The sequence below is a fragment of the Meleagris gallopavo genome, chromosome 29 (assembly GCF_905368555.1).
Source record: "Meleagris gallopavo chromosome 29, MGAL_WU_HG_1.1, whole genome shotgun sequence".
Classification (NCBI taxonomy): Eukaryota; Metazoa; Chordata; class Aves; order Galliformes; family Phasianidae; genus Meleagris; species Meleagris gallopavo.
In genome coordinates, this window is record NC_139432.1 from 824,662 (window position 1) to 839,544 (window position 14,883).

The 14,883-nt window shown below is 41.4% G+C and overlaps 1 protein-coding gene across 4 annotated transcripts in view; it reads right to left on the minus strand.

Annotated features, from left to right (window-relative positions):
- The window catches only part of NSF (N-ethylmaleimide sensitive factor, vesicle fusing ATPase), a 55,719-nt gene that overhangs the window by 11,796 nt on the left and 29,040 nt on the right, over positions 1-14,883 (minus strand). For all 4 annotated transcript variants that reach the window (XM_085210992.1, XM_010724433.4, XM_085210991.1 and 1 more), the window contains 9 exons: positions 10,932-11,131; positions 8,985-9,150; positions 8,637-8,711; positions 7,720-7,907; positions 5,050-5,145; positions 4,695-4,851; positions 4,004-4,137; positions 2,760-2,826; positions 2,526-2,605 (listed from right to left, as the gene is read on the minus strand). In XM_085210992.1, coding sequence (XP_085067118.1) covers positions 2,526-2,605; positions 2,760-2,826; positions 4,004-4,137; positions 4,695-4,851; positions 5,050-5,145; positions 7,720-7,907; positions 8,637-8,711; positions 8,985-9,150; positions 10,932-11,131 — 1,163 coding nt within the window. The remainder of the gene's footprint in view (positions 1-2,525; positions 2,606-2,759; positions 2,827-4,003; positions 4,138-4,694; positions 4,852-5,049; positions 5,146-7,719; positions 7,908-8,636; positions 8,712-8,984; positions 9,151-10,931; positions 11,132-14,883) is intronic.

The following is a 14,883-nucleotide window of genomic DNA, read 5'->3' on the forward strand; positions in this document are numbered from 1 at the left end:
CTGTGTTTACTCCCCAAACTTCTGCAAAAGTACAAGAAGGTTCAAGCATTTGCCCTCCGCACACCACCTTAATACACTCGCAATAGGAAGAGGGGAGTCCAGGAAGCAGCCTTCATCAACCAACTTAACGTGCACCTCAATGCATAATTAATGAGACATCATCCCAGAAATGCTCCTTACACACATAGCCCACAGTGACTGCAGGAAGCTGACTGCACATTAAGTGTACTCTCTGCATGAGATGTGACAACACTGTGTGAATACATAATCTGGGCCACAACGCTGGAGAGGCAGAGCTGCACAGCTGGAACACGGCTGCCCACCATCCTCAGCACTTTCTTGTCCCCATTTCTGAGCTTTTCACACCACTTGTGCTCACACTTGGACCCCCCCTGACTGTTGGCAGAAGAGGACAGGAATTGTGTCCCTAGCATCTCGACGTGAATTTCCTGCAGCGCTGGGACAGCTCCAGTGTGAGCTCCATTTTTATGGGGGATGAAGCTAAACCATGTCCCTGGCTGGGGGTCTGGGTCTTTGGCTGGGGGGGTTGGATCCCTGGCAGGGATCAGGATGGGTCTCAACGCCAAGAAGCTGGCACTGGTTTGACCTCGTGGAGCAAGTTAGCACCACTAATGCTACTCATGTGCATTTACAGCACGTATCTGCATCTCAAATTACAACCAAACCCCTTGGAACCAGCCACCACCTCCAAATAAATTGCTCCCCGAAGGAACTGGTGATCCCAGGGGAAACATGGAAAGGCAGTGATTAACCAGTGGTTTTACCTCCCTGAGGATTTCTCACTTGAGCTTGAGAGCCTGGAGAGTCTCCATGCCCAGATTCAATCTTTTTCACAGTAAGAAGAAAACTCTTGGTCTTTTCCTGCATGAATCAACATCTTATGCACAGGGTTATTTATGGGAAAAAAAAAAAAAAACAAATAAAAATCCCCACATGTCACAACTGTCACAGAGAGCTCACAGGAAACAAAATACTTTAGGAAGAACCCTATGATCTACCAGAACTACCCAACTAGGTCAGCCCTAAAAGCCCATCTGATCCAATGTCCTAATTTCTACAGTAGCCAATAGTGGACACTTGAAAGGAAAAAAAAAAAAAAGAAGAGAAAAAAGCATCAATCAGAGAGTGACATTTCCTCAGAAAACTCTCTACCCTCCAACAATTTATGGCTTAAGTCACCATAATATTGGCTGTCAACCCGAAGTCTTCAGCCTCAAGGGCATTTCAAACATTGCAGAGCACAAATCTCCAGCAACATGCATAAACTTGGCGAATATCTGAAAGCTCCAAGCCCTGCATCCTGCTCTCAGGAGACTCGAGTGCCAACAAAAGTGCAGCTAGGCAGCAAAATACACTCAGAGGACACAATAATAAAATGGAAACCGTAGTATTTTAACTACTTTGGACTACTGAGCCAAATCAAGTTCTATTTTTCTCTTCTGATCTATGGGAATAATGGCACTATGGAAATATCTAGCAGTAAGTCAATGAGTGCATGAGATTACAACAATCAGAAATGGTTGTGCAGCTGCACACAGCCAGCCCTTCTGTTCCAACTACAGGATAACAGAATCCAAGTCTGGTATTGGATGCTTCACATGGCGAGGGCAGGTCTGGGAGAAAATCTTTGTCCTCCCAGGTTGGCAGTCACAAGGGGAACATCAGGGCCTGTGGCATTAGAGTTTAATTCAAAGTTCTGGATTTGAAAGGTCTTTTCAGCAAACCACCTAATGAAAAGAATACTCATGTATACGTGAGTGCTTCCAGGATATTAAAAATGACACAAAAAGCAAAAAGGCTTCATCCAGGCTATGTTTCTCTACTTTTCCCTGACACAAACTTGAAAGTTTGTTTTCCTGTTAGAACCTTACTTACTCATGCAGATACTTTCACACACAGCAGAATTCTAGTGAATGAGAGGAAAAAGGGCAAACAAAAAGGGGGAGTCGCTCCTGTTTGTCTCATTCAGTACAAGCTTCAGAAGCGTCATCGCCTGCTGTGTTCTTGAACCTCATCAAGTCAGAAAGTATAAACTGACAGGGCCAGAAAACGATGTAAAACCTTGAGCTATACTCACCTGATGATATCAAGAACAAATTAAAACCCCAACATTCACAATCAGACATGACTCAGAAAACAGTCTCTAAATAAGGAGGGAGCTCATGCTTGAGCCAGGAATTGATTTGGGCTGAGCTGCTCCTTATTTAAATCAAGGCAGACTGCTTCCATGTTTAGAGTTTACATGGTGAAGGTTAAACCTGTTTCCTCCTTTAGTATTTCATAAGATTCAGCCTTAAATAATGAGATAATTAAAGCTGAATCCTTTGTGGTTATCCTAGAAATGTCTAACTGAATGAACAGCAGGGCTGGGATTAACTTGACTGAATCAGAGACAATGGCAGTAATACCACTGGCAGCACAGCAGCTATCAGCAAGACACAAAGCCTTCCACTGTCAGAATTATGGCAGGAATAGGGCATCACACTCCTCGATTACCTCCTTACCTGAGGGGGGGCCTTCTTCAGCAGCACAAGAAGGGCTTGCAACACCAGATTAGAAAACCGTGGTCCAATTGGAACATAATCTGAAATGAAAAATATATTTTAATGCCCATCAAGTAGTTGCAGACATATAAAAAGCAGTTTGAGGCTCCTAAAGTAAATGGCTCCAGATCATTTTTGGTTTGCAGTATTTCAATATTTCTGCATGGCAGATCACACATCCCCATCCAAACCCACCTAGAAGTCTCTCAATGTCATCCACAACAACGCAGCTGAGCTGGGACTTGTATGCATCATCAAAGATCTGAAAAACAGCACAAGGAGTCACTGCTAAATCTCAGCAGCAAAAGCACAATAGTTGTGACAGGAACTGTCGATCTGTTTCTAAGTAAGGACAGCAGTATTTAGAGGAATAAACAGAATGAAAAAGTTAACAACTGTGCAAGTCTTGCAGTGAACTACTCCTCTGTTCTTAGAGTAACATCCGTCATTTACATGACTAATCCAGTATAATTCAGCTAGAAGAAAAATAAGTGCTGGCTTGCTTCTGTAAATTAAATCTCCTTCCTTCCACCTGGCTACTTGAAATGATTTAAAGGAGTTCAACTTGTCTGCATTTGCCCCGTGCCCCAAGTTGTTAAAACCACTGTTTAGCCAAACCCTACCAACTCAAAACTGTTCATTCAGGCAGGCTCTGTTCCTTTCATGTGCAGCCCTGAGCCCTTCCTTCTTTCATCCTTGGAGACAGAGCTCCAGACTCGCTCATCAGTGATCAGGAGTTTTGTCTCATTGTTAGTGATGATCAATACATCAGATCCAGCTGGGGCAGAACCACGACATTTTCCCTTCCAGATGAGTCCCAAATTTCATTCAAACAGACCACATGGAATTTCCTCAGTTGGGGCAAAGCAAAAGAAGTTTTTTGTACACAAATGAGTGAAATGCCTGTGAGCTACAAGCTTAGACATGCTACCTACCTTCAGCAGATCCTTGCCCTCTTTTGGGTCTACCCTATCAAGCACCCTGGAATTATAAGTACAACTGACCAGAATAAATAAATGCATGCAAATTTAGATTTCCTGAAGCTAGGAGAATTTGTGTTATTAGTGATTCTGCCACAAAGTTTCACATTACTGGTGAAAATGCATAGTTAAAAGATGGTAACTATGTTGAAAAACAGTATTTTGTAGTTGAGAATGTCCTCTTTCAAATTGTGTTACTGTGCTCTTCGTATATGTTGCAGTTTCCATGGAAATAAGAAGGAGACATTACTTTTGGAGCAATCCTTGTGTAAGTGCTAAAGCACTCAAGTGTCATAGGATGAGTCACTGAGTGTCAGTACCAAAAAACATTCATTCAACTTCATAACAACTGTCTATACAGGAATTTAGGACCTAGAGAGAGCACCATCACAGGACAGTCCCTTTCTCATCCAGGATGGAGTTGGATTGTCATCAAAAGAAAGGGTAGAAAAGAGGTACCTTCTTCATTGCCTGGCACTTGGCTGTTTCTGAAAATCCAATCATCTTATCAGGAGAACAGATCTTGATGAAAGGGAAGTTGGATTCCTCAGCTATCTTTGCTGCTAAAGCAGTCTTCCCACTGTGTGGGGGACCTGGAACAAAGAAATACAATTAGAAAAAAACAAGGGAGAAGATGGGCCTAGTAAGGCTCAGCATGAATTAAAAATGCTTGTTACTTCTTTCACAGAATATATGAGAAATGAAATGACCTTTTCTTCTACTTGCAGAAAAAACAGTGCAATTCAATCCTCCAGTTGAAGGAATGCAACTTTTGGAGCACACGCAGCCTGATTTCCCATGAAATCAGCACAAAGGAAAATGACACATTCTGTAGGATGGGCCACTGTAGAAAGTATGTCTTCCTACTTTGCAGAACCTTTTTGAATCACATTTATGCCTCTTAAAGACATGATGTCTGCAGGTACCAAGCAAACAGCCTGAGTGCCCAGGAAATATTGACAGAGATAATTTATGATTTGCCTGAATGCACACCAGTATAATTTACAGACCGAGGACACATCTTATCACACCCAATCCTAGTCAATCTGGAGTGCAATTACAGATCACCACTTGGGCAGCTGATAGGAATCGTTTAAAGAAGGGCCTTTTTGTCTGTTTGTTTTTGTACAGAGATTATTCTTAACTCTACCTTCTAGAAGAACGCTGACCAGCGGGGTACGGTCACTGTTCTTGGTTTGTTGAACAAGCAGCTCCCCATCATCCAACACCCTCGTTACTGGATCACCCCACTTAATAATGCCATTCATGATATAACTTGCATAGTCCTCCTGGTTGGTTCCAAATGCCTGTTTTAACAGAGGGAATATTTACTTCACACTCACCCTCAGCACAAATTCTCCTCAGTGAAAGTTGCTCATGGGTTTTGAACCTGTGTCATTTAAAGACAATTCTCAAAAATGGGGCTAAACCTCCTAATTACAAAAGGAACTAACTGTTCTGGGCGCCTCTATTATCTATTATCCAATGACACAGTGCCTACTCACTGGTTTGATATCATTCTCCAAGGATGCAAAGAAGTCTCCTCTTGTCACACGTAAGCTTTCTGCCTTCTCCATGTCTACTTCCACTTTGTTGCTGGCCTAAAGAAGGTAACAAAACAGAGTGAAGTACAGCACAGCTGCAGAAGATCCCTTTACCAAACTCAGAGAAGGATCCAATGCTGCAGTTGGGCTGCAACCCAAGAGTGTTGTTGAATCCTAATCTAAAATGAGGCAAGATTAGAAATTAGGTAGATCCCCTTTAAAGTAAGGAACTGTTCTCTCCCTTCAGATTCTGCAGAAATACTTCACTGCAGATTCTGGGTGCCGTATAAAAAGGGGATGAAACCTTCATTTTGTGACTTTTTTCAGAAAGACAAATTAAAGTTTGGTTTAACCCAACACCACGTTTCCCCACTCCTTCTTTGGCAACTTCAAACAAAGCATTTTCCTCTCCACCCACAGAACTCTTTAAGGCGATCAGTAAATATTAGATTTCTTTCCACTTCATTTGCCTCAGTGCCACCAAAGCTGTGAGTATTCCCATGCAGTACCATCAGTACTGGAATAAACACACTACAATTAGCTCAGCTCACATTGCTCTCCTTTCTATATTGAAGACAGCACCTTTTCCCTTCTGCTACTCCCAAATTCGGATGTCTTACTGACTGTGGCTCCACTCTACACTACAGAGCAGCTCCATTTTCTGCGACTGTTTCTAGATCTGCAAATACATGGATTGCCTTAGGCAGCAATCAGGAATTACATGGATATGAAGCAACTTTCCCACTAAGTGTCACACAAACACTCACAGTTACAGACTAATCCCATCTGTACAGTCTGCTGAGAAATCCTGCATGGAGTTACAGATATCAGAAAGAGGATTAGTCACAAAAGGGGCAGAAGTTGATCTGTGCAAAGCAATCCATCCAACTGCACGGTGATATGGCAGAAATCTACTTTGAGTAACTTGGCAATGAGGTGAAAGATTTTCATTCTTCTACATCCTGGCTTTTGGTGATTTCTTTACTTCCCAATTATACCACAACAAATTTCTCTAGATTCCAAAACAAGCCTAATTTTCATTGAAACTTACCTGCATCTTACATCAGCACATGGTTTTATCCTGGGAGTATAAGAGCCCTACATCATCTGATTGTTCAGAAGGTTAAAAAATGGGATTTCAGGCATTTCTTGGAAGGCACAGCAACATCTAACATCCTTCCCTCCATGGACACATCAAATAACACTCCCCCTCAAACACGTATCTCAGAGATATCACCTTCTAACTAGGATGATCTACAAGAAAAGCTTAAATGATTCAGAAGGATAATTCCATTTGATTTCCAAATGCAATTTGTAGCTTCACATACACTTCTGAAATCTAGGTCAGGCATATGATGTATATTTTAAGTTTTGCACTACTCACAGGAGAGAATAAAACATCATTTGGCTGAAGACATCTTCAGAATAAACAGTAAGATTACCCAGAAATACTGTGTGTGTTTGAGAAGAAAAACAGGCTGTGATTGCTTGACATTTGGAAAACACAGACATCTATTACTGAGATGTCAAGGAGGGGACAGCTCTTTTATATTTATATGTCACCATTGTCTTCTCTCCCACTGCAAAATGCTGGCACAACAGGGAATATATCAAAATCAGCCTCCAAAATCAAGCAAAATTCAAACAATGAAAAAGCATCAATTAGAAGTGGAATTAAATATTTAAAGGAAAATGCTTTGTTTGTGAAGGGATGAAAATACCTTTCTTTTTTTGAGTCAGTACAAGAAAATGAGAAAGCGTTCACCTTTCTGCTTTTTATTATGGGAAACAATAACTTTTCCTGGCTACACAAGAAATATAAGTAGAAAGAACCAATGCTTCCAATAGATACAAATATCGAAGAAATCAAATTATTTTTCCTGCTTAAATTAAAAAGATTTATTTTCTTTGTATTTAAGGCTGAAGAGATTTTTTACTTACAATAAATGTATCAGTGCTGTGCAATTGATGTTAAAGGCTCTGTTCTGCAGTAATTCACACCAATTCTTGGCCACGAGAGAGGTTACATCTTTCAGCCTCTTTCTTCATGAACTAATAATCATCTCGTATTTCAACACCACTGAATACCGTGTTTTGCATCTGGGTTAATATAACCTGACATTTCATGGTCCTTATAACTCCCTTCTAGTTAAAGATGCACAGCAAACATTGGGAAAGCAAGGTGATGTTCCTCTAGAATGGAGGAAGCTGAAAAGATTACAAGTCCATATGACCACAGAAAAGCTATAAGCCTGCAATCTCATTGTTCTCTCTCTAATTCTAGATCATTTATGAAGATATTGAGCTCCAGCAGAGACCTCTGCAATATCACTGACTGTTCTCACTTCCACCTCTTGTTTCCTGTATCCAATCCATTAAATGAAGCCTTTCAGTTTTCACCACAACACACTGAGAGATATCTATCTTCCTTTCTCACTGAGCTATGAAAGAGCCACAGAGATGCTGGGAGACAAAAGAGGTAATTTAGAATGATGTGAAAAGATGCTGTCCATATGAAAACCAGCTAAGCTATGTTAAGATGCCACTATGCACTTGGAATATACAAGAAAAGACTCCACAAATAACTATTTTCTCTTTTTTTTTGCCCCGCAGACAGATGACAGGACTAACCTTGATATGTCTGTTCATTGCAGTAGACTGAGCAGCTCGAACTAAACCTTCTAATTCAGCACCACTGAAGTTTTTTGTCTCAACTGCCAGTTCTGCAATGTCCACATCTTCAGCCAGCAGCTGGTGTTCCCTCATCCGTACTGTGTGGATATGGAGAATCTGGAATCGACCCTTCTCATCTGGCAAACCTGAGATGTCACACAGAGTGCATGTTAACCAGTGCTTCAGCACAGCTGCAGCAAAGCCCTCCCTGCTCCTATGTCCAAAGGCTCTTTCTCACTATCAGCAATTCCCTCATGTCAGCAGGATATTTTAAAATTCTTATATTTAATATAGTATTTAAATATTTAAAAATTTGCCAAATTGCTTGGCATCACCCCCAAACTACACCAAGAAACAGCACAGGGTTCAATTTCCTATAAGTTCATCGCTCTCAGGCTCCCATACCTTACACAACAGCAATCTGGTCAGCCCTGGCACCCCTAAGCACAGTTTCCACCTTGTCATTTTCATACAGCCTTCATTTTCTCAGATGCAGCTGATTATTTCCCAGTTTTCTCCTTAGCAAGTCCCCTCTGAAATGCACGTATCATCAGATAACTATTATTTAATCTGGAGCTGGTATCAGGTAGGTGTGTACAACTACAGAAGACCCTTCTAAATTAATCACAGGATTAACATTTTCCAGCTCACACCTACCCAATTCTGCTGGATAGACCCTGATATCTGGTCAATGGCTTATCAGCTGGTAAATCCAAAACAGTGTTAATTAGCTGAATAAATTTATAAATTTATGTGGTGAGTTCCATCAAGTTTTGCACCCTCACCATTCTGGTTAGTTGTTCACATTATGATACATATTTGCTTTGCTATTCTAAGTACTTGTGAGCTGATGTAGAGCTGTACAGCTTGCTTACCAATCTCCATTTTCACCTCCAGTCTCCCCGGTCTCAGCAGAGCTTCATCAATCAGGTCAGGTCTGTTGGTCATTCCTAAATGCAAAATTAAAACCAGAAGGAGCGTTAGCTGAGGTTACTAGGTAGGACTTCAATTCCTGAATATAGAGGTAAGAAGAGACCTCAAAGAGTCTCAAGCAAAGAGACAAAAGAGTCTCTTTGAAAATGAGACTTCTCATTTTCAGAAGTACTGTGAAAAGTCATGCCTTAAATTAGAATCAGGGCAATAGAGATCAAACCTGCACTGCTCCTGCAATGAACAGAGCAGCAAATTTCAACCTGACCCCGTAACAAGACAGACCACCATACCGATCACCAGGATGTTATTGAGTTGCTCTACTCCATCAATTTTAGACAGCAGCTGGTTGACAACGGTATCGTGAACTCCAGTGCTCCCCGCCATGCTGCCTCGCTGCTTGCAGATTGCATCAATCTCATCGAAAATGATGATATGAACACCACTGTTTGCTCCAAGCTATTGGAGAGAAAAGCATGTCAGGAATGCCACATGTCACCATTGAAAGCCATTTAACAAAACATAACTTCAAAGAAGATCAGCCAGCGAAATAAGAAACACCAATTTCTTCAAGTGATTTGGATGTCGCGCGCTGTGCATCAGATCCCTCCCCAGTAACAGCCTGCTGTCCTCCAAAATGGGTTGGCTGGTACATCCAACCAACCCAACTGGGATGAATGCACCCAATGCTGGCAATATTGGATGGATGTACCCGATGTGGGAAACATCCCAGGTCAAAATGAAGCTAAGAAATACACAGCCCGCCATGTAACGTAGTTCTCCATGGTTCAAGGAGTGTATTTGTTCAGTGCCAATCAGAACACAACTGCTTATTTCCAGGTTCACTCCAAGGTGAAGCAGTTGCAGCTGGTAACAGAACAGGTTACTTTTTTTGTGACCGTGTTATGAAGCTTTTCCCCTTCAAACAACACCTCTAAAACATCTGTTGTGGTCAGTGGGGACCACATGAATACTGGGTGAATGTGCTGTCCCTGGCAATCTGCCCCAGACACAAGTCATTACAATACCAACCTTTTGGAGACCTTTTTAATCTCTCAACTTGTCATCAGGACCATCCCCCCCCCCAGCCAATATCAAGTCTATTTTAACAGGTGTGTTACTGCAAAGGAAAGAAGCTCACAGCTTCCAGTCATACTGCAACAACTGGAGAGCAGCAGGCTGTTTACATCTGCGTGGGCTCCCACGTAAAGCTGGCTTATTCATTAATACATCTTGTGCAGAATAAAGCAATGTCAGCACTATCACAGTCTGCAGAACTGTCGTAAGAACTACTAGAAGATACAACAGCCTTGGCTAATGTCTTCTGAAAAGACCTCTCTGTATTTAACTCCGACTTACCTGATGCCATCTTTTCTTTAGCAGAAACTCTTATCAAGATAAAGTGATATGAACAGTTACCATAGCACAAAGGAAAAAAAGGTTTTTACAGCTTCAAACTAAAGGCTTTCTGTAACCCTAAAGTAATGGACAAAAGTAAAGCTAAAGTCGTGGACAAAAACAACAAATTTGGGAAAAACAATCTTTGCTTCCAACTACACTTTTTGAGATCCACGCTCTCTAGATTTGAGGTAGAGAGCTCTTATCCATTAGTTCCATAACTAACGATCCAAAACTGTTCTTATCCATTAGTTTTCTGCTGAGAAAAAATTAATGGTGTACTGATTATTACACTCACCACAACACTATTATAATGTAGACTTATGTACTCTTGTAACTCAAAAATTGAAGTCATGAGAACTTATTTGAAATCCATCCTATTTTATGTGCCCTAATTCCAACTGGACAGGCTCCAAAATAAAACAAGAAAAAAGCAAAAAAAAAAAAAAAAAAAAAAAAAAGAAGAGGAGCAAAATGTTTACAAACCTATTTTTAAGCACTTTCTGAACAGCTGACACACTGTGTAATATAAAACACAGCAGGATGGGCACTAATGAATTACCTCAAAATGAAAGTTAAACAAACTGTCCGTTTGCAGCACAGCTACCTGGAAGATCAGCAACCTTCTCCCGTTCTACGATATTCTTCTTTCTTTGAGTCAACACTGAGTGGATCTGTAGAGCACTAATATTCAGTGACTCGCAAGGAGTAACTATAATCAAAAGTGAAGCTGTGACTCAGTCTTTTAATGCAAGCAGCAATTTTCTGATTACAAACTTCCTTTCCAGGCATTCTTTAGGCACATTCATCCTGACCATGCTATTTATCCATGTTTGCATTACCCTTCTTTGTTCCTCTTCTGCATCAGCAAACAGCTTGCGGATGTTGGCCTCAGACTCGCCCACGTATTTATTGAGGATTTCTGGCCCGTTGACCACTTTTGGTTCTCTGGCATTCAGCATCTTGCCAATCTGTCTGGCCATAAGAGTTTTACCACAGCCTGGAGGTCCATATAGCAGAATGCCTTTCACGTGCTTGCAGCCTAGAACAAGAGAGAGCACGATTAAAAACAGGGTTACATAGGAAAGAGCCAGGGAAGTGGTGGGGTCACCATGGACACCTGGAGGTGTTCAAGAACCATGGAGATGTGGAGCTGAGGACACAGTCAGGGGGGATGATGAGCACCGGCTGGGGCTGGACTTGGTGATCTTGGAGATCTTCTCCAAAATAATGATTCTATGACTTCTCACTTCCCCTGCAGGGGCACATAACACAGGCCAGGATAACCTTCCCTTACAGGAAGGTTTCAGTTGAGTTTAATTTTCACATATAAAGGGAAATGCAGCATCCCTCACAACGCCGATGACTGCCAACATGACCCAACTGAAGCTCAGCTCCCAGTGTAGATGCAGATAGTGGAGATCATTGCTTCTTGAATCAGAAATCATGGAATGTTAGGTAATAATGTTTAACTTTTTACCCCTGCACTGAGCAATGAATCTAGTTCTGAATATTAGACAAATGTATTCTAGTTCTGAATACATTTTTAGGACAAATATGGAGGGAGGCACAAAAGATTAGGCTGGATGGAGCCCTGGGCAGCCTGAGCTGGCAGCTGGCAACCAGCTCACAGCAGGGGGTTGCAGCTCAATGACCTTTAAGGTCCCTTGCTATTCAAACCATTCTATGATTCTATGAAACTGAAAAAGGCTTCTAAGAGCCATTAGAACCATTAGAGGCCAAAAAAAGCTTGACTCGTAACTAAAGAGATCCAAAAAACTCTAATTTAATCAAATAACAGGACTGTTGATCACTGTGCATGAGCACTGGCATGTAAATTCTATTCTTTGAGAAGAGGAGAGATCCAATGGATCTAAAGCTGGACGCAGCAGCACACAGAAGAAGCTTACAACTTCTGAGAGATACGTCCATGTGAAAACAAGAAAGTTTTCCCTTGGATTCACAGAATTTTAGATTCTATTTTAAAGACAAAGAACAACAACCCATGCCACAGTCAGTCCCACTCACCAGCCCTACAGGACATCCCAAGGAAAGAGACCAGGAGGAAGCTGCATCCACTTTGAACACAAGTGGTGAATTACAGGCTATGGAGTCCTGTACCAGCTTCTCTTTTTCTCTTGCTCCATCCAATATTGGTACATTTGCAGATGAAAAACTGTTTTGCTTCAAGAATATTAGATTTATCTAAAACCTTAGAAACCTTGAAGTACTCTAATGCACTTAGAGAACAAGTGCTTTTCTTACCAACGCTCAACTGTGACTTAATTTCATTCACTCCTTAATATTACAGTGATGAACTCACTTCAACATGAAAAACAGCTCAACACAAAATATTTTCTAATATCAGCATGCACTGCTCTCTCTCTTTCAGGTTGTTACTGCATTAAAGTTTAAAGAGAAGATCACTGTGAGGAGCTTCTCATCCCTACCACAACCCCAAACAGAAATAGTGAAGCGTTGCTTAAGAACAGTAACAAAGCTGGAGGATTTCTTCATGGAAAACAAAGTGTAAAGAATGAAAAGAGAAAATATTGCAAAAAAAAGCAAGAGGTCTGGTTAAGAAGGATCCATCAGTCAACTTTCAGGCATCTACGAGTCAAGAAACACAAACACATGCTGTCAGTGAAGAACCAGTTTTGCACAGGAACAAATGAGGCTCAGATAAATTAAAAGCTATTCCTGTCAAATCAATGTCACGAGGGGTATTGTGAACGTGTTTTGCAGAGGAACATGATCACCTATGTAGCCAAGCAGCACAAAGCAGGGTTTTGATGATGAGTGATGCTTTCAGGGGAAATAGCAAGGAAAGAAAGTCAGTGGTGCTCAGAAAGCTCCAAAGTGCTCAAGCAGGAGAGGCCATCCGAAGGCTACCAACAAGTCAGGGCACATGCACACAGCCCTGCTAGCATCCCAGTAGGGTAGGAAAGCTGCACTGTACTGCATTATCTCTTTGTAGCACACCTTCAAAAAAGAAGCAGCAAAAATATCAACTCCGGGTATTTTTAAAATAGAGAAGTGATGACAAACTACAAATGTTAGGTCTCAAATCACAGTGAGATGCTAAGGAATTCTGAGGAAGGTTATCTCCACTTTGCTGATTTCACCAGTGTTGCCAAATGTCAATACTATTATGAGAACCTTAGAAACTCAAATTATTAGCAGTGCAGACAACTAACTCATTAAGCTTACAATTAGGTGCCCAAATCAAAGGTCATTCCTGTAATGGGATACTCTAATTATGAATTAAATGACATGATGTGGTTACAGGCTGAATAGAGATGTTAACAGGAACTAAAATAGACCAATTTGGGAACTCTTCCACACAAAATGTTAGGGAAAAGTCACAAAAAAACACTAAGAATGGGAGTTCTGAGCCAGAATGTCACCTACCCAGAGACAGCATGAAGTTCATTCGTTCAACTCTCATTACTGACTTTTTTGAAAGATCAGAAGAAATGTTTTAGCATCATAGGGATTTTCTACCTGGGAGTGTAATTCCCCTTTTAATTAAAATGAAAGCATTCTGTTGTAATTGTATCGCTCAGATACACCTATCAGGAATCTGCATCGAAAGCAAAGCACTGATCTTGAATGCAGGGAGAGATGCTTATCTCTGCACATTCATCTCCAAGCAGGTTACAATAAGATCAGGGTTCCCAGACTTCACCTGCTCCATGGACAAGATTTTCCCAAAACACACCTGAGTGGAATTTCCCCCTCCTCTCAACCCGTAAGTCCAGCATTATTTCAGCTTGCATCACTGCCTCCCGTTAATCTTCCTAAAGGATTTATGTGTTGCTGACAAGCAGCAGAACCGAAGGCAATAGTCTCTGTTTTGAGTTCAGAGATGGGACATGGCAAACCCTTATCAAAAAGAAGTCTTCTCTGGAACAACAATGACCAAAAAAAAAAAAAAAAAAAGAGTAATGCCTCTGTCTCTCAAACAGAGTTACAAAAATATCATTAATTTAAGACAAAGATTATGAAGAGTCCTTGGATGGACTGCTGAACACAACAGCTGATGCTTACAGTCACATCCCACCTGGATGTTAAGAGCCATAAATCTCATCAGCATTCTCTACTTCTTGGAGTAAAGCTGAACCACTTCTGTCTACTTAAAGTCAGAATGATGTAATTAGTAAATACATTATGGAATACTTTCCTACAGAGCTAATCAGATTAAACAAGTGTCAAACTAACAGGGTTACTGGGATGTCCCAAAACTCGTTGCCAGCCAGAGCGACACTGTACTTAGCAAGCAGTGGTAATGCCTGCTATGGCACACCACAACTGCAACCAAAAGAAGTGAGAGCAGACGTCCTTCTAATTCAGTACCTGGTGCAGACCATGGCCATCAACAAAGCAAAAACCCCTGTGGCACTTTTGGTGACGAACACCTCTTCCTTTGTTACATGCCTGCCTTTTGTGAGCTGCATTTCACATTCCCTGTGCTGAAAGAACAAACACCCACCGATCTCCTTCCAGGGCTGAAGACCTTCACGACAATTCAGTCCACATACGGAAGCTATTCTGAGCCCATCATCCCCATGCCCTGCTCTAAAGCTCTCCAGTTCTACTGCATCCTTTCTGGTTGGAACTGGATGAGCTTTAAGGTCCCTTCCAACCCAAGCCACTGGGTTAAACAAAAACGTACGTTAAACAATAATGGCCCAGTATGAACACATGAGACACAGCATAAGTGATAAGCCTCTATAGCATGACTTTGCACTGCTTTGAGCTCAACAGTTCAGCCAGACTTGAATCCACTGTGTT